Source organism: Populus euphratica, unplaced genomic scaffold (assembly GCF_000495115.2).
Source record: "Populus euphratica unplaced genomic scaffold, PopEup_1.0 scaffold1054.1, whole genome shotgun sequence".
Taxonomy (NCBI): Eukaryota; Viridiplantae; Streptophyta; class Magnoliopsida; order Malpighiales; family Salicaceae; genus Populus; species Populus euphratica.
In genome coordinates this window covers 4,373-26,903 of record NW_011500909.1, presented here as the reverse complement: position 1 = coordinate 26,903, position 22,531 = coordinate 4,373, and the positions used below count along the sequence as shown (strand labels likewise).

Below are 22,531 nucleotides of genomic sequence, written 5' to 3'. Positions count from 1 at the left end.
ATGGGTTAAAGATGTATTGTGTTTTAAGTTACATATATATATATATATATAAAACAAAAAAAAAAAGAAAAAAAATCTCAACCCAAGTTAACCTTAAACATTGGATTTTTTTTTTATTTTCTTCCAAGTAAAGCCCCATAACTATGTGTTGATATATTGAGCACAAAAGAAAGGTTTATTAATATTTATTTAAGAGATATTGAGCAGATATATAAATTTAATGAGAGTTTCTTGATTTTAATAGATTAATGAAAGTTAAATAATGAATACCTTGCTTTGTGGAATTGTAAATTATTTTTTTATTGTAACGCTTTGATTACTAAGGACTAGTAATAAGTTGGTTGGGGGGGTGTGATTAGTACTTAAAAGTCTATTTTTATCAAGGTTTTATATCATCATTTTGCACTTGAAGTATTAATAACTCCTTAACTAAAACATGTTTTATAATAACATATCAAATAATATAAAATACCTTTAATTTATGATAAATATTTATTTTAAATGCAGGCCTATCACGTAAATAAAATGATTGATTGATAAGTTTAAGAACTGAAATTGAAAGGATAAAGAGATGGCCAAACTTAGAAAAGAGATGTTGGTGTAGTCCAAACCAAAACATTGTTTGGTAATTGGGTCATATCTGGAGCTGTAGATCTCAGATTTAGGTTTACTTTATATGGATGGAAAGGCAAGACATAGGCCTACAACTTTCATATGGAGCCCAAGATTCAAAAAGATCATTTTCAAGTTTAAATTATAGCAACAACAAAGAAGGCCTAATCTATCATGTAGCCTGTATACTGTTCAGTTTTTGGCCCATATTTGGAGTTCTACAAGTCCAAATGACCTCCATTTCTTTTTTTTCTGGAAAGCCGAGATAATTTCTTATAATTTTCATGTTTTCAAGTGGTTTCAATTCTAGCGTTATCAATGATATTTTGGGCAGATAAGAGAAGATAAGGATTGTCACCATGTTAAGAGTTGGCCACCCACTCATCAATTAGTCATCACATCAATAGTTTCCAATTTTGGCCTATAAAAGAAGGCATTTGCCATGCATTTAGGCATCTTGGTCTCCAGGTCAAGATCATGCTTTTGCTTTCTCTCTTTGTATTTTTGTAATGCTTAAGTTTTATTTTTATTAATATCTTGTTTATGCCTTTCAATTCCTTTCCTTTACTTAGTTAACTTTTATCTTATTTATGTTCTTATTTTGTTTATTTATTTATTTTTCATTTTGTTTAGTTAAGTTTATTATGTCAAGGTGAAAAGGTTACACTAATGGTGTAAGAATAAGTATAGTGTAAACTCAACATGGATCTTAATGTTTGATACTAACATATTTTGTATTTGTTATCTTGTTCACTTTTAATACTTTACTTGTTAAATGGTTAATCTAGATTTATATTGTATAACACTTGGTACAATAAATCCTTGGCACTCTCATAGCCCACACTATATGGTATAACCGACACCTGAGCTATAAAATGAACTTGATTTATTATTAATATAAGTTATAATCATGAATGCTTGATGAGATTTACAAGTATTAGCATTAATCAAATAAGATGACTAATGTAATCATGTTAACAATCTATAATTAAATTGGAACCTCATTTGTGTGTGGTTTCTAATTGAATAATAAGAGTTTATACTATACTTGTTTGACATACCATTAGTGGATCCTCTAACCTTGACATTTATTGTTATCATTGTTTAATCCTTACGTTAATCTTCTATCTCAAAGTTCTCATCAACTTCTTCTTCTTCCTCCTCTTTATTATTATTATTATTATTATTATTATTATTATTATTATTATTACTACTACTACTATTATTATTAGTACTACTACTACTACTACTATTGCTACTACTACTACTACTACTACTACTATTATTATTATTATTATTGCTACTATTATTAGAGTTGTTGTTGTTATTACTATTGTTGTTGTTTATAATTTGTACAATTAACCTCCTTGTAGTTCGACCCCGATCTTACTGAGTTATTTATTACTTCGACATTTCTGCACTTGAGAGAAGACATCAATCTTTTAGTCGTGTCAATAGACCTTGTTATGAATATTGTAAATAACCCTTGAAAAATGTTAACCAAGATACGTCTCAAGACTTAATGAAATTCCTCCTTACTTTGTCATCTTAGTAGCAATAGTTTGCAAATGATTTATGAAATAAAAAACATAGTTAGTTTTTTTTTTTAATATCAACTACTACCCTTTCCTCCCAATAAAAATTGAGACATTGTCCTCAATGTTCTAAGATAGAAAGATAAAATATAGAAAACATCACCTGAAATAATAACTACTGACAAACCTAAAATACACTTAATATAAGTTATAATCATGAATGCCTAATGAGATTTACAAGTATTAGCATTAATCGAATAAGATAACTAATGTAATCATGTTAACAATTTATAATCTGATTGGAACCTTCTTTGTGTGTGGTTTCCAATTGAATAATAAAAATTTATATTATACTTGTTTGCCATACCATTAGTAGATCCTCTAACCTTGACATTTACTATTATCATTTTTTAATTTTTATGTTAATCTTTCATCTCAAAGTTCTCATCAACTTCTTTTTATTGTTGTTCTTTTATTACTACTACTACTACTACTATTATTATTGTTATTATTATTGTTACTATTGTTGTTATTGTTGTTGTTATATTATTGTTATTTATAATTTATACAATTAGCCTCCCTATGATTTAACCCGGTCTTGCCGAGTTATTTATTACTTCGACACTCCTGCACTTGGGAGAAAATATCAATCTTTTGGTCGTGTCAACAAATTAAAAGACAATAAATTATTATTCATCAAGAAATAAATTATTAATTGAAAAATATTTATTATAATTATAATTATAATTATAATTGTCACTTTACAATAGAAATATTTTTTATTTGACCCTTTTATACCAGAATGTATAGTACTCTAGATTGTAGTCTTTTAATATTCAACATGATATTTAGATTTTATTTTTCAAGTATAATTTTTTAATTTCTTATAAAATAAGTTTTTTTAAAAAAAAAATCGAGCGAATAGTACATCGTCATTTACAATTTGCTCCGACGATCACAAAACAGTTGGAAATCATTCCTGCCTCTCCCATGGCTTTCTCAACCACTATTTTTTTTCAATGAAACTTGAATTTCTAACACTCACCTTTTTTATTCTTCCTTCCTCCCCTCGACTCCTTCTTTATTTCTACATATAAAGGCTGAAACCATACCCAATAACAAATGAACTTCTGGAGCTATTAAAACCATTGAATTTCTAGGGGGAAAAAACCAATAAGAAGACAGATAATAATAAATAGTTCACAATTCTAGTAGTTACTATATAACTGTAATGTTTTAAACTAAAAGACATAGAAAAAGACAATAAAACTTTTGAAGGTTTATAGAGTGGGTATAAATGAATGAAGGGTAATTGAAAAAATATAATAAATATAAATAGAAAAAATAAGATAAATTTAAAAATAAGATTACATATAAATGTGTGTTCTCTAAGTTTTAAATTCTATTTTGATAAATGTTAGGGTTTTGAAGATTGTATTTTGGATTTAATTGATGAATTAATTTGAATGTTATAGAGTTGATTATTATGGGTAATTGATTATTTAGTTGATTATGAAATATTGTAGGTAAAAATGATGATTTTGAGTTATGATTTGTGTAAATAGTAAAATTTATGTTAGAAATTAGGAGATAACAGTAGGTGATTTGTGAAAATTCTAGGTTTAAAGTTGAAGATAATAAAAATTTGGTTTGGTCTTTTAATTTGTGAAAACTATAGTATAGTCCCCAAAATTTGAAAAATTACAAATTGATCCCTGGAGCATATTCCAAGATTCTGGAAAGAATAAAATATGAATTATGGGGAAATTTTAACACTTTCAATTTGGTCCTTTCATTTGACAAAAAATTACAATTTGACCCTAAAAATTTAGAAAAATTCTAGAATAGTCCCTGGAGCATAATTAAAGATTATTGACAGAAATGAGGATGAATTATGGATATAATTCCACTATAGTCATGAATTTATGATATTTTTAGTTTGGTCTTCTAATTTGACAAAGTTGCAATTTGACCCTTAAAAATATGTTAAAATTTAGATTGATTCCTAGTTGTAATATTATCTTTTGCAGATTGGTCTAATGAATAATTGAGGGTTATTTAGTAAATTATTACCAATTGTTTTTATTTTTTTTATTATGGATTAGATTTCAAAAAAACAGTTAGATTTTGAGTTTTTGGGAAAATAATTAGTTTAGTCTAAAAAAATATATAGGGTTATGAAATATACCCTTAAATAAGTGTATTAAATAGGTTCTATGTTCTTTTGAGTCATTCTTGAATATGTTTTATTTGTATTCAAATAATTCTAATATTTTGCTGGCGGGACCTTAATACGATTTCCTTCGGTATCTGCTTTTGAGTAAGGTAAGTGGATAATTTTTCATATGATGTAGAAATATTATAAATATTTGATTTGTTAATATGAATTGGATCATATTTCTTGATAATATATATACTGATTATTATTCTTGTTATGATAAAGTATGATCAATTGTTAAATTTGAATTATTGATATGAACAAATATATATTTTGAATTGGCTTTTAAATTGATAACTTTTTATTTGATTGATGTTATAAGTTAAGTCTTGATATATGAATATGTCTGTTTGATTATAATTATGAACATATGGTATGCTAGTCAGAACACACATGCTAATAGGGTAGTGTTAGTCTTTGTGCACATCGTATCTGAACCTTAGGTGGTCGAGAGAGTCACAAACCCGTGTGGACTGATTATTTAATAATACGAAGCCTCATGATCATTGCATTTTGATTTTATGATGAGCTTTACATTGTGATATTCTTGTTATGACCTATATATTTCTTATTGTTGTATTACCTCGTGTGTGTATATTGAACTTTATATACTCACTGAGTTATTGAACTCATCCTCTCATTATTTATCATTTTTAGACTTATAACTTGATAGCAGGTTATTTTTGTTGGATTTTCAGAATCTGCTCTTTGGATTGTAATTTATATCTTTTTTTTATGTTTAATTAATGCTAAAAATTTATGAATTTATATGAACTCTTGTATTAAAACAATTAAATTATATTATAAAGATTATTTTATTATTAGTGCTATAAATTTTGAAAGATAAATTTGTATATAAATTTAGATTTGTATAAATATAGAATACTAAAAAATAACCTTACCTATATACGATCATGGATTCATGGACTCAAGAATCGGTCGTAACAATAACATTCCCGGGAGACTCTGCCTTGGATGAATTTCCCCATGTCCATTACTAAGGGATTTGAAACGGGCCCCAGCACCTTTGATTATATATATATATATTTTTTTTTTCCTCGACTTGAATCTGAAACAAGGGGAGTTGAGCAAATTGGAATCCTACTAGTCTTGCTACAAGCCTTTAATCAATGTCTGGCTTCGAAAGATGGTTCCCATGGATACAAACTAGAGTGCTTAAAAATATCAAGTTTGAAAACTGTGCTGCAATCTCTGTTTTTCTGGGATGTTACAATTAATTACACTAATAGCAACCCGTCTTCTACTCACCTATACATCTTTAGCGATGGGTCAAGTCAATCTCTATTAGAAGAAACATGGGATAGGCTGCTCTCTATGTTACTAGAAAAAGAATTGAATTCTAGTGTTAGTGTAGGGTTAGAGCTCTGTACATGGTTTCGTGGTGCTTTGCGGCTCTAAGCCATCCGCTCTGGTGCAGAAAAAATTTATGCAAAAACGAATGACCAAAGCTGGAAACCGAATCTCCTGATGTGTAAATGAAGGATTGACCAAAACGACAAATTCCCTTGTCGATGATATGCAAGGACCACATCCATCATCTTTTAAATCACGCAGAGAACCCATGCTTTGTAACCACACAATATGCTGAAGTATGATCCCCGTTTAATTTCTAAAAAACGAGCTCGTCTGTCGTGCTCTGACTGAACAAGCCTTCAGCATGCCTTAAAGCTCCGCATGCCTCATGGAAGGGTGCTCTTGCCTTGTCAATATCACTTGCAAGGCTTATATCTGCACCATACTGGAGCAGAGAATTGGATACTTGGCACCAATCGTCAGCAGCATAAGCCACCTTCACACCAAAAAAAACATCGTGGCAGATGGCCGCTGTGGCAGAGAACATCAAATTGCCAAGCAAGGAAACGAAGAAACCAATTTACAGTTACTCCATGTTCTTCTTTGTAAGATTTATACCCTTTGCCTTCTCCATTTCAGCCTCCTTCTCAGCTTTCTTCCTCTCCAATTCAGCCTGTTTCAAATTTTCCTCATGCGCTTTACGAAACAATCTCACAAAATTTAAGAGAGTAGCTGTAACTGCATTGATCAGAAATCATTTCAGGTTCTCTCCAATGTTCATCTTAGCAAATAGACTAGACTCAAATAATTTTATACTATCATGAAACTCTGATTCCTCCAAGGTCTACATCTTGTCCTGTCTCTTATCTATCCCTTTCCACCTTTTTCATATTTATCTAACAATTCGTCTAATATAATATTATCCATGAAAATTCAATTTGTATTTCAGGCCTCGTTTGATCTTCTCATGTTGGGAAAATCTTCTGGAAGTTCTACCTTCCCCTCCCCTCTAATGAACATTTAAATTATATATAAACATCATATCTTTTTGAGATACTGAACTTCAGAGAAGTCAAGAAACGAACCTGTGGGTATACCACACGATCACTACTAAACGCAATACTCTATTAAATCATAAATTCATAGATCAGTTAATGTAAATAAGAAAAATGTATGTTCCTTAACTTGCCTTGCTCAAATGGGCAACGGGCAGGATCCTCACCGAAGTACAGTGCAAGTGCATCCGCATTTCTACCCTGTCCACCGCAGGACAATAATTGATGATAGTGGACAACATAGCATATATGCAATTTTAAGAGTGTTTTATGGTTAAGACACATGAATTGCCTATTTTTCCATCGAATAAAAAAAATAAAACATACATTGGGTCCATGCCACATATGCAAATAAAAAAGATAAAAAATTAAAACAATGATACTAAGATGGAAAAAGAGTAAATATCAGAATAAAAAAAAAAATTAACTACAAACTTTAAACACAATTACTTAGCATAGGATTATTGTGAATTATTTTTACTAAAATTAACTAAAAGCTCATGTCATAAGCTTAAGCTTTAGTTATTGAATATTTTTCAATGAGACATAAAAGCAAAAAAAAAAAAAAAAAAAAAAAATACTACAAAAATTATAGTGGATGCAAATGAATAGTTGGGAAATTACCACCACAGCATAGAAACTTGTTAAGGATGCCACCTCTGTCTCAGCAACAGTAATGAATTCTTTTAGTGTCTAAAATTCACATAAAAGAATGTTAGTACACACAGACCATTAAAGCAATAAGCGATGAAGAAAACATAACAGAGGCAAGGTCAGTTAGCAATTTTAAGGATGCAAGATGCCACAAAATCAGTTTTCACAGGGACAATAGAAACGAGACAATAGGCTTTGAACCTTTCGAAAAACTTCGGACACAGGACCATCATTTTCTGACGCTGCCAACTCCTTCTTAACCTTCTCTAATCCCTTGATTATAGCCTGCATTTCTTCTGCTAAAGACTTCAATTGTATCTGCAAGAAACAAAGACTCCATCTATTCATAATCTTACTGCAGTAATTAAGTGTTGTTGACAATTCAAACAAATCAGGCACCTTAGATGCAGTTTCAAGGCTAACTAGGTCGCGGTGAAAATCTAGAAGTGCTTGTGACTTGGCAGCGAGCACCTGGGGGGCAAGAAAACAACCATAATGTAATTATTATGGATCTCACTGCAGATGCCCACCACAATTGTAACGAGGATAGAATCTTAGAGCAATTCAAGTTTGACGTTTCTGAATCACATCCTTTTTTAACTTAATTATATAACTAAGTGCACCCAAATACGTTCTCCAAAGTTAATCTAATACTAAGGCCGAATTAACATTCTCTCCAAATTTACATATTCTGAAAATTTCCAAACTAAAAAAATGCAAACGTCACCAAATTTTTAAGAGCTTAGACAAGGTAAAAATGAAGATCAGCTCCTCTTAATTCATTTGGGATCCGCTTGAGCACCCATTCCTCAAACTGCACTGTGCACCCGTAAGGCAAAGTTTGGGTACAATTATTGTTGCAATGTTCGATTTATTACAAAATAAGGACTTAACATTGGTAATCAAATAGCTGGTTACATAAGCATTGCAACCCAGGAAGCAACCTTAAGACAACAATCACAAAAAGCCTCTATAACAATCAAATTTAGAATAGAAAATCTAAAATTGTCATTCAACAAGGTTTTGAATGCACTTTGAATTTTTTTTTTTTTTTAAGGAACATAATACTAACCACACCTTGCAAAGATAATGCATGAGCGTCATCTTGTTGTTAGAAGCACGCGTATCAGTGAGTTTTAAAAGACTGTCCAACTTGAATCCAATTGCAGAACCTGTACAATTCAGATAGTATTTGATATGTTGTATTAAGGAAAAATGAACAATGTTTAGGAATTTTATTTGCATAATATCAGCATGAAAAATTCAACCCAAAAGTACTCATCATGATAAGACACTAACAGATGTTCAGATGATGGAAAATTAAAAACAAACAAGAGAAAGCAATATTGATCATATGAATACCAGATAGTAAGGACGTGAGTACTTGCATTCTTCCAAAAGAGAATTAATCATTTACATGTTCTATTAATGTTTACCATGAAGTTTAGAGCAGTTTCTTTTACAAAATGCAAGTGCTTCACCATCTAAATCCATCAATGCTCGGCTGGAAAGTGTTTGGTGATTTTGTAGTTGGGTGAAAATCTAGGTAATAGGAGAATGTGGAAGAAGAGGAGAGGAGGGACTATATGAGAGATGAATAGAGACATGAAAGGCAAGCAATTAGAAAGTTGAGGGGAAACACTATTTCATATCTTAAATACTAAAGACCTGATGAAACTGTCGAAACTAATGGAAAATGAAACAAAAATGTTGTAATTATTTGAAAAACCTAAAGAAAAAATAGCGTGAAACTAAATCAACTATTGAACAGGAAAAATATCTAAAAGCCTAAAACATCTAAAAACATCTGTGATAAACTGTAAATAGAGCTCAAGACTAATTGTTACAGATAATGGCAATTAGCACATCTTATAAATACGATTATCTTGTTCCTCTAAGACTGCATATGGTTCTTCAGATTCCCTAAGTTGTGATATAGGCTATGCCCTTCAAGTAGATCTGAACAAAGCCACAATCGTTATGGAAAGAGCAAGCAAACCATTACAGGCAATTGAGTTGTTCTTCTCCTGTAATTGTCTCATGAGAACATATAAATAATCATGCCAAATGCCATTATGAAAGTTCTCTAAAAACTTTAATGTGAATACAGCATTTATACCTAAGTTCAGTACATTCCCCATATAAAGAATTTTCTCAACAATTTCCTTTAGAACCTGAAAGACTTACCCCGTGCAGTTCCTTGATTCAGCGCATTCCCCAAATAAAGAATTTTCTTCATAATTTCCTTCAATTTGAGGGAATTCCGGACCTAATAAGCAGATATTCAGCCCCCATGTGTAAAAAATGAATGCGTAATTTCCTAAAAAATAAATGTGTAAAACATGGAACTCATCATTATTGTTAGCAGATTATACCTCATCACATGCAGAGTTTACAGTGTTTAAGCTCTTTTTAAATTCTGAAATCTGTGGAAGAGAGCAAGAATAAGAAAATTGTGGAGAAAAACATAGTTCAGGAGAACTGTAGATTAATGAAAATCACACTAACAATGCAGATGCCGCCAAACCTGAGAGCCGAATTGAATCTTGAAAGAAAACACTCTCAACTTGGACTCCACACGTGGCACTTTCATCAGCTCCAAGAAGTACTGAAGAGTAAACGCGTGCAATAAAGTTGAATAGTTTGTTCCAATATCGAAATAAGAAAGGATGCATTCAAGTTATCCAGCAAATCCAACGTGAAAAATAAGTTAGCACATGTAATGTGATCTTCATGCATGCAAAAGATTCAAATTGATGGGTTTCACATTATGACCTCTAGTAAACATGCACTATAATACCCTAAAAACATAAATTCATAATGGCCTCAATTTTAGCAATTGAAACTTCGAGACATGGAGTAAGCTATCATCAATTTCACACATATACATAAATTGATAACTACCACAATTACAGCAATTGAAGCTATCAGGATGTCAGCAGCTATCACCAATTTCATACATCCTAGTTCAGCTCCCCCCTAACGCCCGAGACCATTTCTCAATGCATGTTATTCTTAGCAGAGGCCAAGCTAATTTTTTTCTGTATGTTTCCAACTAGATCAGATGTCTTAAAAGAGACTTCCAGCCTTCCCCGTGTACTGCCTAGCTCTAATCTAGCCTATAAACACCTTTTAAGTCTAGAATCCAAGTCTGCCATAGGATCATCTCTTTTGGGGGATAGGTAACCATGTCCTTAATTTGAAAGATAACCATACCTACCCTTAACTCATCCACAAGAAAATTTATTTATTATAAGTTATTTATTCTACTTTCATGTACAGTTTGTAGTTCTGCTGCTCATAACAGAACGTTTTTTTTTTAGAGTGATGAAGGAATGCAAATGCTGATATTCCAAACATCAATAACTACAACATTACAACATTATCAGGCTTCCACCAATATCACTCCATAAAAAAATATTCAAGGGCCCAAAGGAACAGGAAAGCTTAAACTTGGAATTTCTACTTGGAGGTTATAGTTCCACTTTGGTAGGGGTGGGTGCGGATCTAGGGACTAGAAAGGATCACCCAACTGAATCTGAAGATGTCCATCAGAAAGTAGGTCTTGCCTAGTACGATCATCACTTCTCATGCAGCTACATAATACTTTATGCAGACATGTTCAAACTAATTGCAATTTGGTTTCGTAAAAGAAAAAAAAGACTGGAAAAGAACTGTTATTCTCAGCCCTACATATTTTCACTAAAAGAAAATTCCATTGAAAACATGATGTATTTCTTTCTACCACTGGACAACCAAACATTGTTGATGAATCACATAACTTGGGACAAGTTTCCTATCCTTTTCTCCCCTTTTTTTCATATAAAGGAGAAAAAACTTCAAAGCTTTCTCATCATCAAAGTATTATATATCTCCTAACTTAAGGTAATATTCAAGAATAAAATCCGATCCTTTCCTGTTGCTTACAACTACTCAATAGTATCCATGTGCTTCGTTTTTAGATAGGATGCTTGAAACAAACAGGAATGCAAAACCAAATTTCTCATACCATGAGTTCATGTCCTCTTACGCAGCTCCTTCCAATAAAAAGATAGCAATAAAAGTTTGGAGTTCATAATTTCAAAATAAAATTGTCAGCGTATCACAGAGACCAGTATCATCACAGAGACCAGTGATACTAGACAACGTCTTGGGTGAAATGGAAAATTGTCAGGGTATCACAGACCAGTGATATTAGACAACAACTTCTAGGGTCAAATGGATCAGCCAACCTACCTACTTTATTGTCACTGAAAAGGACAGCCATAATTATAGTTTACCTAACTGTAATTCATTATTTCACATAATGAGAGAGAAGCCATAAAGATTTTAAGAAGTCACATAAGCAAGGCTACAGGTACGTAGTCACATGTCAATCTTCAAGAGTTCAACTAACCCATGTGTGACTACAGACAAAGTTCTCAAGATTGCATTCCAGTAAAACATGAGGAATTTCTGGTTGATAAGTAAACTTTGCAGACCTGTTCACACTTCCCCAGGTTTTCCTTGTCACCTGTATAGCCCTGTTAATTTACAATTAATCATGGTTAAATGTCTAAAATTGGCCTTCAGTTTAGAGGCACAACAGAATGTCAAAATACTCTTGAATATGGAATGGAAGGTAAATGAGATCTTAATTGTTTGTAGCTTCACCTTGAGAAGTTCCATCTCCTCTTTCGTGGGACAGAACTTTATAAGATTTTCTACTTGATCAACATCTAATATTGACTCATCCATTGCTAGAACTGCAGCCTGAAAATATCATGTCTTCATCAGCAAATCAATAAAAATAGTTTTAATAAATGAAATAAATGTTATAATCACTGCAAGGACTTCCAAGATGCCTGATCTTACCATCATGTCAGAAAGCGGCATCTTAACTTTTGTAAGCATAATTTCAGTGTTATTCGCCCTCCGCAGATCAATCTACAATTGACAACAAGAAGCTTCATTTGGGATACATTAAATTGTAAGAAAAGATCAAGATTCTATCATAAGGGTCTATTATCTCTGAACAAACTTCTTTTAACAAAAAACAGCAAAAAGTGCAATCAACTTGATATATTTAGGAAGATAACAAAAACACACTTGTAAGCAAGCATGCAAAACACAAGGACACATGGCAATTGCACAACAATACATAACTAACAAAGCATAAAATCCGCACACAGATAAATGATAATTTTTCTCATTTTTTTATGATATGCTATCGTGCCTGCTTAACATCCAACTCGACTGAACCTTAATCTCGAATTAGTAGAGTTAAATGCTTATCCTCTGTTCCATCCTATGTGAAGCGATGTTTGATATTTCCCAGCATATTTGACAATTGCATCCTTACAGCTTCAATCCAAGTCAATTTCACTATAGCTTAACCCTTCCGGTATACAACTTAATCTTTAAGATAAATGTCACCCTAACTGCACTTAAAAGGTACAATATTGATGAACAACTTAATGCACAAATATTAGGGGCATATTGTAAGCTCAGCTATCAACAAACTATCATGCAACGCCATATAATTGAAAAAGAAACTTTAGCTATATCTCTTAAGGATTCCACATATCACCAAAAAGGGTAGCCACCATTTGTTATTCAGCTATTGACCTGAAACCCAAATAATAATTATGGTTGCCACTAACATCAAATGGTTAAACTTGCAGTTTCAAGGCTTAATGTTTGTATGGTCAATGCATGGCTCTGCCTTGGTTGTACAAAAATATCATTGGAATTTGTTGGTAGAAGGGTACTGTTCTCAGTGCAGTTGATTAGAGAAAACAAAGAGATGCGAGCACATGTAAACAACTAATAAGAAGTAAAGTTGGAAGACAATTTTGAATTTATCTTACCTGTAAGAAGTTCACAAATACATACTAATCTAAATGTTTCATTAGGTTCCGTATAATATATCTGAATAATTGATGCAAATACAGTCAAAGTAACTTTTCAACCTAATTGTCACAGAAACTACCCAAGAAACACCTTTACTAGAATCATTTATCATAAAATCTCCCAGGAAAAAGAAGGTTTATGGGGTAATGAGAAAAGAAGTGCAATTCCGACCACGAATTAACTTGAGCCTTATGGAGAGAGAAATTGCAGCTACAATATTTTAATTGGAGAAAGCAAGAAAAAACCATTGAAGAAAAATCAAGAAGTCTTGAGAAAAATAAAAAAAAAAGTAAAACGAAACTCCAGCAACAAGAATCAAAGATCCATTACACACACTGGAGGTTTTTTACAGAAGAATTTCAAGAGAGGAAATGAATTTTAGATTACCAGGTGAACTTTGTCAGTTTTTGATCCAACAGACTTGTGTCTTCCACCAGCTTTACCTCCCGAATCAGCAGGTTTGTGGACAGTTGCAGAGAAAAGGCTTTCTAGCTCTGACACGTCAAATTCTGGGGCACTGGCTCAAGGATGCAACACCATCAATAAAGAGAATGATTCTAAAATGTATATAGTAACGCATTTATAAACTTCAATAAAGTATGGCTGAATTGTGTGTTAGTTAATTCTAAAAGAAAATTCAATTAGTAAGATGCAATACATTTGGGACTCTCCATGCCTTTGCAGCTCCTCCCATAAGCTTCCTTGTATTGCTCTTGTTACCTTGCTCCAATGCAAAGGCTTTAAAGAAGATCTTCTGGGTGCTGTAGCAGATGTCCCCATCCCTGAAGGACGTAAAAAACCCCGCCCTCTTCCCGAAGGCGCACCTCTTGCATCAGCAGCTCCTTTGACACCTAAGGCTGGAGGTGGGGGGGGTGCACCGCCTGGAGGTCTTGGTGATGCAGGAGGTCCAGGAACACGAGCTCCTGGTGGAGGCGGTGGAGGTGGTCCACGGCCTGGAGGAGGCGGTGGTGGAGGGGGGGCTCCACGCCCTCGAGGAGGCGGTGGTGGTGGGGGGGCTCCATGTCTAGGAGGAGGAGGTGGTGGAGGAGGAGCCTGACTCACAAGTGGAGGTAGTGATTGACCACGCATAGGAGGTGGAGGTGGAGGAGGTGGTGGTCGTGGTGGTGGAGGAGCCCGACTCACAAGTGGAGGAAGTGATTGTCCACGCATAGGAGGTGGAGGTGATGGTGGTGGTGGAGGAGGAGCCTGACTCACAAGTGGAGGAAGTGGTGGACCATGCATGGGAGGTGGAGTTGTGGGTGGTGGAGCTCCATGTGCAGGCTGCGAAGGTGGTGGAGCTCCTTGTGCAGGCTTCGAGGGTGGAGGAGGAGGTGGAGGTATAACTCCATGAGTGGGCTTTGGTTGAGCCAAAGGAGTGCTACACGTGTGTGCAAGAGAAGGAGATGGACGTGGAGATGGAGGTGGAGGTGGATTGGGAATCCCAAGTCTGCCATGATTTGTAGTAGAGGCACCTGAAGGGAGAAGAGGGGGTGGAGGAGGAGGGGATGGAGAATAATTTGTAGTGAAAACAGCTGGAGTATTCCCAGACTTCCAAGGGGTGGGAGGAGGTGGAGTCAAAACCATCCCAGTATTCTGCCTATTAGACAGCTGGGGAAGAAGAGGAAGGGATGGTGGAGATGAATGTTGAGAAATCATCTGAATATTCTGCCTGCTAAATGATGTGGCAGGCGGAGGCGGAAAGGAAACTGCATCAGCAATCTGTGAATGAAGTGGTGGTGCTTCACCACCTGAACTGGCCTGGAAATCATACCATGAAGATTTGTTGGAATATGGCAGAGGTGGAGGTGGGGAACCACGGAGGGCAATTTGTTGCGGGTCAAGAGAAGGTGGAGCTTCAGTTGGAGAAGGAAAATCATTAGAAATTATATCTCCAGGGCCAGTGGCAACAGAAGAAATCTTTACATGGCCACCAGCACTAGAGTCCTCCGGTGAAGCACAAAATGTAAGAGCCGGTGGTGCACTATTATATCTTGATGGCGGATGTGCTACGTGCATGGAATTGCTTAAAGGGTCCCTGTTAGGGGGAACCCACCGAGGAACAGTATTTGGCTTTGTTTGTTTTCCATGAGCTCCTTCTTGTTCATTATGTTTAGTCTTTTGTTTGGTTATAATTGAATCTGCAGCAGGTTTTGCGTTTGATGGAGGCTGCCTCCTTGGTGAAGGTAACACTAATTGCTCAAGTTTTTGCCTACCAGCATCAGCACTCAACTCTACTGGTGGATCCTTGGATTCCAACTTCTTCGTAGCACTATTTTCTCTATCACCTTCATCTTCCATCTTTTTAAGTTCCCCGTCAACATCTCCAATCACTTCTGTTGTTTGTTTCCTGATCAGCGTATTAGTAGCAGAAACCACACAATCTGCCCTGATTTCGCCATCATCCACGGTAATGTCTTTCACTGCTAAAAAATCAGAATCAACCTTCTCATCTACCTTGTACTTGACATCATCCACAGCAATGTCCTTCACTGCATCAACACTAGAATCAAGCTTCCCCTCCTGTTTGTGATTCCCGTCATCAGAAGCACAGTCTTCAAATGAGTGAAGATCTGAGTCCTCCTTCCAGACTTCTTTACCGTCTACAACTGGCATGTTGTCATGGACTATATGAGCGGCACCATACCCCCTTGCTTCATGCCCGTCTGCTACATTGCTGAAAATTTCTTCCACCTCAAAAAATTCCTCAGGTGAAGCACTTTCTGTCTCGTTCCCATCTTCATTTGCCTCGACTGTGGTGACATTAGGCACCACAGCATCAGCATCCACAAAAAGTACCTGATACAGACATGAGTATGCATTCAACTCCTACAGCTTCAGAAAAGAGCATCAACAAAAGAATTACCAAGACCTACCTCTGCTCTAAAGTCCTTTGGAAATTGGTCCTTGGAGTCCCAGCGAAGGTCAATCTCATCACGGACGAGCATCAAACTATTGGCCTGCACAAATGCCGTGTGAAACATCACTCTGAACATCATCTCCTCATGTACCAACTCTTCATCCAAATGGATGCACTCAAGAACAACATCCCCTTGAACCTGGCACTGTATATCTATTTTCACTAGCATACAGTCTTCCTGCAATTGATAAAATTCATAAGAAGCACCTTTAGGTGGAAGTGATTCAAGGATCATTTTCAATAACATGAGCAGAGGCATTACCTGCTGGTAGAGGCGAACATGTTTTTTGGTCTTTGATGTTGAAAACAGAAGCTTGGAAGTTCTATTGGTTGGTTTTGAAGGATCCTGGCCATAAACACGTACAACTGGCGGGCAACCTTTACCCCCTTCAAACAATGGAACGGATCTTAGCATCAGATAATCCAACTGTAAAGGAGTATCTGATGGAGGCCAATCAGAACCAAAATTCCTTCTAGAAATATACTGAAGATATCTAAGTTGAGAAGGCTGTGGATTTAAAGGAGACAAAAGATGAAGAAGTTCCCTTGGAGCTTGCTTGTAGACCATTTCAAGAGTCTTGTGCTCCCCAGTATATTGTTTCCGGTATAGCAAAAGACCTGCAAGCATGAAAGCAAGTACAGGCCAACCTCCTCTTTCACAATGCATTAACAGCACATTCTGCTGCCCTTCCAAGGACAGCCAGCTTTCACTTGATCGAAGGAAGTGGTGGATCATCTCCAGAGGCAGCACAGGACAGCCCTCATATTGGCGAGGGTAATCCATAACTGTCATGTCATATTGTGACAGTATGTCTGAAATTTGGCTACGCCTCTCCCCTTCTCTAAAGTTAAAAACCATGAAGGACGCATCAGGAAAGTGGTCTTGTAGCTGTGCTACAATGCCACCCAAGTAAACCTTGTAACCATCTTCTTCCAACACTTCCGTGGAGAAGCAACAGTCAAATACTGCAATTGACAGCGCAATAAGTCTGCTTAAGCACTCAAAACAGAGAAATGCAGCAAAATACTTGGTATAAGTCAACATCATTGCTGAATTGCATATTAAACAAAATTCCTCATAAAAATAAAAGAACATTCAGTGCATTGCCAGTAATAAATAATAGACTTGGAATACTTCACAGCTGCATTATAAGAAACCTAATCATCGAGCTTCAATTGTTCAAAAATAGCAATGAAACAGAGATTTGGAAGATAGATTAGCGGGGTGAAAAAAGAACAGACAAGAGAGAGGTACCGTAGACTCTCTCGGAGATCTCAAGAAGCCGATCCGGCGGCTTCCGGTAAAAGAAACGTCTGAACAGCGCCATCTGATGGCGCTGTTTCTCCGGCGATCGGACCCAAACCGTTGGTTTACAAAAGCTCCAGAGAGATCGGAATTGAGCAACTCAAAATCATAGCAGATCCCGATATTCTCCAACTCAATTAAGTGCATAAAAAAACAACAAAAATGTACAAAGTTTCTAGAGAGACAGTCGGTTACGGAGTAGAATGAAAATCAACCACAATGAGCATAGCAAATTCACATAGCTTTAGCTATAGCTATTATTAATATTTATTAAAAGGTTCATCACGATTTGCTCTCGCTGTTATAATTAATTGATATAATAATAATAATAATAATAATAATAATCAAAATAATAATAATCAAAACTTTCGGAGAGAGGAAGTGTGTCTTTGTGTGTGTGGCAAGTGACAGTAGAGAGGAGAAATTATTTTGGGTTGCAATGTTGATCATTGTGTTTTATTTTTATTATTATTTTTTTCGAAGAAAATCACATGGAGGGAGGGAGGGAGGGAGGGATAAAAGGAGGAGAGTAGTTTCTCGCATCTTCTTCCCTTTCCTGCCTAAAACTTACTGCAAAACACAACTTGGGTAAAACTCTTTCCTTCCGTCCATGGATCACTCCTTGTATTGTATGTGACTGGGAATGTAATCTATCATGTGTTTGACACGTGGAAGTTGTTACTCCATTATTATATTATAAAAACACAACACGCACGTAGGAGAGACAAGACATCTGTGCGTTGAGAGAGACAGAAATCTTGGTCCTGTACAGACCTGGACAAGCGGGTACGTGCAGCGGAGATTCTGCGTCGCACGAGCCATGTTTTTCCGTTCTTTCTTTTGTTTTTTAATTAACGACTTCAACTCTTCAATTCATTACCGTGTAAATCATATTTCATTAAAATTTAAATTTTTTTATGATTTTAGATTATTTTAATATACTATATTAAAAACAATTTTTAAATAATAAAAAAATATTAGTTTAATATATTTTTAAAAAAAATCAATTACTATTATACTTTAAAAAAAATTGAAAAAATAACCTACTCTTTCATCATTTAAATTTGTTTTCTTTTCACTTTTTAATATATATATATATATATATATATATATATATATATATGTATATATATATATATATATGTATATGTATATATGTATACACACAACCTGAATCGTAACTTTCATTTTATCAATTAACAAAAGAAAAGGTAAAATCATAGTTTTCAACTCGGCTGGTGGCCAATTCTGTTTAACATCTGGGTTTTAGATTTTAACTGAATTTTCAATTTTTGATTAAGTCATAAAATTATTTGGGTTAACTTTTTTAAATTAAAATAACATTATTTTACTAAAAAAAATTCAATGAGTTATAACTAAATTTTTAACTATATCTTGTTAGATCAACCAAATCATCAAATCATTTTATTATATCAATCAAGTTACACTAAAAAAATTTTTAATTTTTTCTTCCAGTATAATTTTAATTCTAGATAAGCCAGGTTCTGAATTGACTTACGAACCGAGCTGAATTTCAAAACAACGGGGTAAACTAAGCAAACCCAAATGGTCAACACATTGGTTTTCTTGGCAAAGCCGATACTAACCTTCTCTCTTGAGAAAGTGACTCTAAACTATATACGTAATTAGTTGCATCGCTAACCTTCTGTTTTGGGCCCTTCCGCTGCATACAGGCGTGTGATGCATTAAAGAAATTAGATGGGAATCTTCCTTGTTTTAACAACACGTTTTTGGTAACAAAAAAAGCTATCGAAAGAGCTTTGTTTTAATAAAAAAAATAATAACAGAAATACATCAAAATTACAATTATTTTTTATTAAAAAAATCAAAATCATAATTTACAAAAATCATCTTAATATTTGATATTTATGATAATCTAACTATAAAGTATTAATTTTATTTTCTTTCAAATTAAAAACTATAATAAAAAAGTTGTATTATTAACTCAAAAAAGTTCATATGCTATATTTGTAATAAAAATTAAATTTATAACCCTAATTATATAACAATGTAAAAAAAAATAATATCTTACATCCATATAAAATATGCTTGTTTGTAGAAGAAAAGGTTATATTTTTAAAGTATTTTTTTTATTTGAGAAATTGGTAAAGAAAAATAATAATAAATCTTTAAAATATATTTTCAAAACTCAGTATAAATTTGAAAAACTGGAAAATTAATTGAAAGATTTTACTAGGAAGCTCGATTTTTCTTCTTTTTTTTACTCTATCTTTTTTATAAAAAATGGAGTAATAATCTATTTAACAATATCTTTATAAAATATCTAAAATTAATCCAACAACAATTCCAAGATTGAAAAATTCTTTGCATCCATGTAATCTTGATTTTGTAATAATTTATTTTCTTTAATTTTTTTACTAATGTCAACCCTTTATTTTTTAAATTATTTTTTTAGCTTAGCCTTAAATCATCAAGTCATACCCCACCATATTATAACCCATGTATGATAAAAAAGGGTTTGGAACATGTCTTATAATATGGTTTGACATAACCTAGTGCTTTAATAGCAACCCGGGCTTCTACTTGAATAGGGACCATACAAAGATAATTTTGAAAACAAAACGTTGATATTAGTACAAATAAAAATAAAAGGAGAAAACTAGTACAAAATCAAAAGGAAAGGGAAATGTTACATGCTCTCCGATACTTCCTTCAAATGAGAAGAAATTATAATTAAGAACTAAACTCCGAGTAAATATAGATAACAGCTTCACAAACCAAATGAAGTGTGTGGTTCTCTACTTGACTTTAACATTTAGAAACTAAGAGGATTATAAAATAGATTAATCTATGCAAGAACATAAGAAAGTAACAAAGAAATTCAAGGAAAATATAAATAAATGCAAGGAAAAGTGAAGTGATAAATAAATGATAAGTTACAAAACATATATATACACGCACACACATGTAGGGTTTGTCATTATTTCTAGTAACTTGATAATCTTTTTTATATTATTACAGGGTCGAGTTGCACATAAAATTTTAATTTTAATTATGTATAGACTATTTATAATAAATCACAACCTTACATCATAAATTCTAATACAATTTAAGTTATTATCTATGTTCGTCTTCTTCCTACAATAGAAGAATCATAACTAAATTGTAATACTTAATAATTTAATATATTGATGATTCTTGTTTTACATAAAACTTTATCCTCTAATCAATCACACAAGCTTTTTTTATCTTTTAGGATGATTGTATTTCCTTAATTGTAACATCCCTGCACCGAAACCTATGCATCAACATTAAAAAAGAATCATGAGATATAACATCCTCGTATCAAAATCAATACATCAACCTTAAAAAAGAAACATTGTAATTTTTTTTTTATTAAACTCATACACAGTTATTGAAATTTCAACAGAATTTCTCCTATGCTAGAAGTCACAAGTTATCGACAAATCATTTATACACATCTTATATTTATTGTTTATACACAATATAATCATTCAAAGTCTCAAACTATAAACTTTTAAGATAAAATTCACACAATTATCAAGTTATAAAAATAAAAAGAATTCTAGGATTTAAGAGGTAACCATTAATTAACCACCGTAATTGCATTCATATGTTAGCATAATAAAGATTTTAAACTTCAATTTATTTCTTACAATTTTAACAAAAATAGCACTACATAACTTTATACATACAATTTAGGAGTATTTTTATACACAACTCAAAGGGAAAATTCTTCCATCTTCCTATTAACTTAAGTGATTATACAGAGGAAAACATCCAAGCATCAACTAAGGGTTATATTGCTAAGACGAATGTGCATAGTAATTTACATAAAGATAATTAAATTAATTAAGGTGATCTAGTATACTTTTCATTACACTAACCATTTGCTTTTTAATTCTTTTATTCATTAATTTTTGTAGTTTCCCACCTATCAGCACGCCCATCTTGTTCAATAATAACAAATTTTATTAATTGCCCTTCCGCATCTTACCAGTTTCAAACCAGAACACTAATCCAACCATCTGCCTATTGATAGGACACTAATTCCAAACCAAGACAATGGTCTATTCATCATTCAAACACTACATGCAAATACAAAAATTTGAACTACATCTTATCACGGACTAAGTTAAAGAATTACACAAGACTTTAAATTAGAAAACAAAGTGTGAGATACTTAATGAAAATTATGCTCTGCTAGGTGTCCCCTACTCCCATCTATTTTCCACAATTTCACCTTTTATTGCAAAATAATGAGTCAATAAATTGAGAACAACCCATTTTTTTCTTCTCTTTCCTTCCTTCTTTTAACCCTTCCCTTCCACAAGTAAATTTTTTTCTAAGTTTTCTTCCTAAATCTTAAGTGAAGCACTCTCAATTCACTTACTTTCACTTTCTTTTGGATTCAAATGATGAATTTATAAGGTTTCCTCTCAATTTTTCTTTTCTCCTCATTCTTCCTCTCTTTGGTTGGCCATTACTTTAGGGATTTCTAGAGATTTCTTGTTATTTATAATTATATTCTTTTCTTATTTGCATCTTGCCCCAATATTTACTTTGATTTTCACATTGACCCCATCATTCCTTTTATCAATCCATTGACCTTCACTATTTCTCTTTCTCTTTACTAACTCTTTACTCCTTTATTATTATTTTTAATTTCACTTCTGTCATTATATAATGACATGACTAAAAATGATATTTTCTCTCAAGTGCAGAAATGTCGAGTCGAAGTAATAAATAACTAAGCAAGACCAATGTCGAACCACATGAAAGTTAACCGTATAAATTATAAATAACAATAATACAACAACAACAATAATAAATAGAGCTTTGAGATGTGGTATTGCTATAAGGATTAAACAATGATAAAAACAATTGTCAAGGTTAGAGGATCCACTAATATTATTTCAAACAAGTATAGTATAAACTCTTATTATTCAACTAGAAACCACACAAAGGAGGTTCCAATCATATTATAAATTGTTAACATGATTACATTAGTTATCTCTTTTGAAT

General features: G+C 33.3%; 1 protein-coding gene across 7 annotated transcripts; it reads right to left on the bottom strand.

Moving 5' to 3' along the window:
• Positions 1–5,423: 5,423 nt before the first annotated feature.
• Positions 5,424–18,210, bottom strand: LOC105116790 (formin-like protein 20). 7 transcript variants are annotated; one of them, XM_011014268.1, is made up of 18 exons: positions 17,453–18,200; positions 16,460–17,163; positions 16,154–16,375; positions 14,466–16,076; positions 13,939–14,387; positions 13,668–13,797; positions 12,243–12,314; positions 12,042–12,140; positions 11,870–11,911; positions 9,916–9,996; positions 9,764–9,814; positions 9,576–9,657; positions 8,466–8,560; positions 7,788–7,859; positions 7,590–7,706; positions 7,359–7,427; positions 6,869–6,935; positions 5,424–6,417 (listed from the first exon to the last, which is right to left on the bottom strand). In XM_011014268.1, exons 1-18 carry the CDS (start codon positions 17,523–17,525, stop codon positions 6,266–6,268), a joined length of 4,188 nt encoding a protein of 1,395 aa, XP_011012570.1. In that variant the 5' UTR covers positions 17,526–18,200; the 3' UTR covers positions 5,424–6,265. The 7 variants fall into 7 exon arrangements, with proteins under 7 accessions (XP_011012570.1, XP_011012567.1, XP_011012568.1 ...); XM_011014265.1 differs by having other exon boundaries at positions 13,939–16,076; positions 17,453–18,201; XM_011014269.1 differs by having other exon boundaries at positions 6,270–6,352; positions 13,939–16,076; positions 17,453–18,203.
• Positions 18,211–22,531: the final 4,321 nt, after the last annotated feature.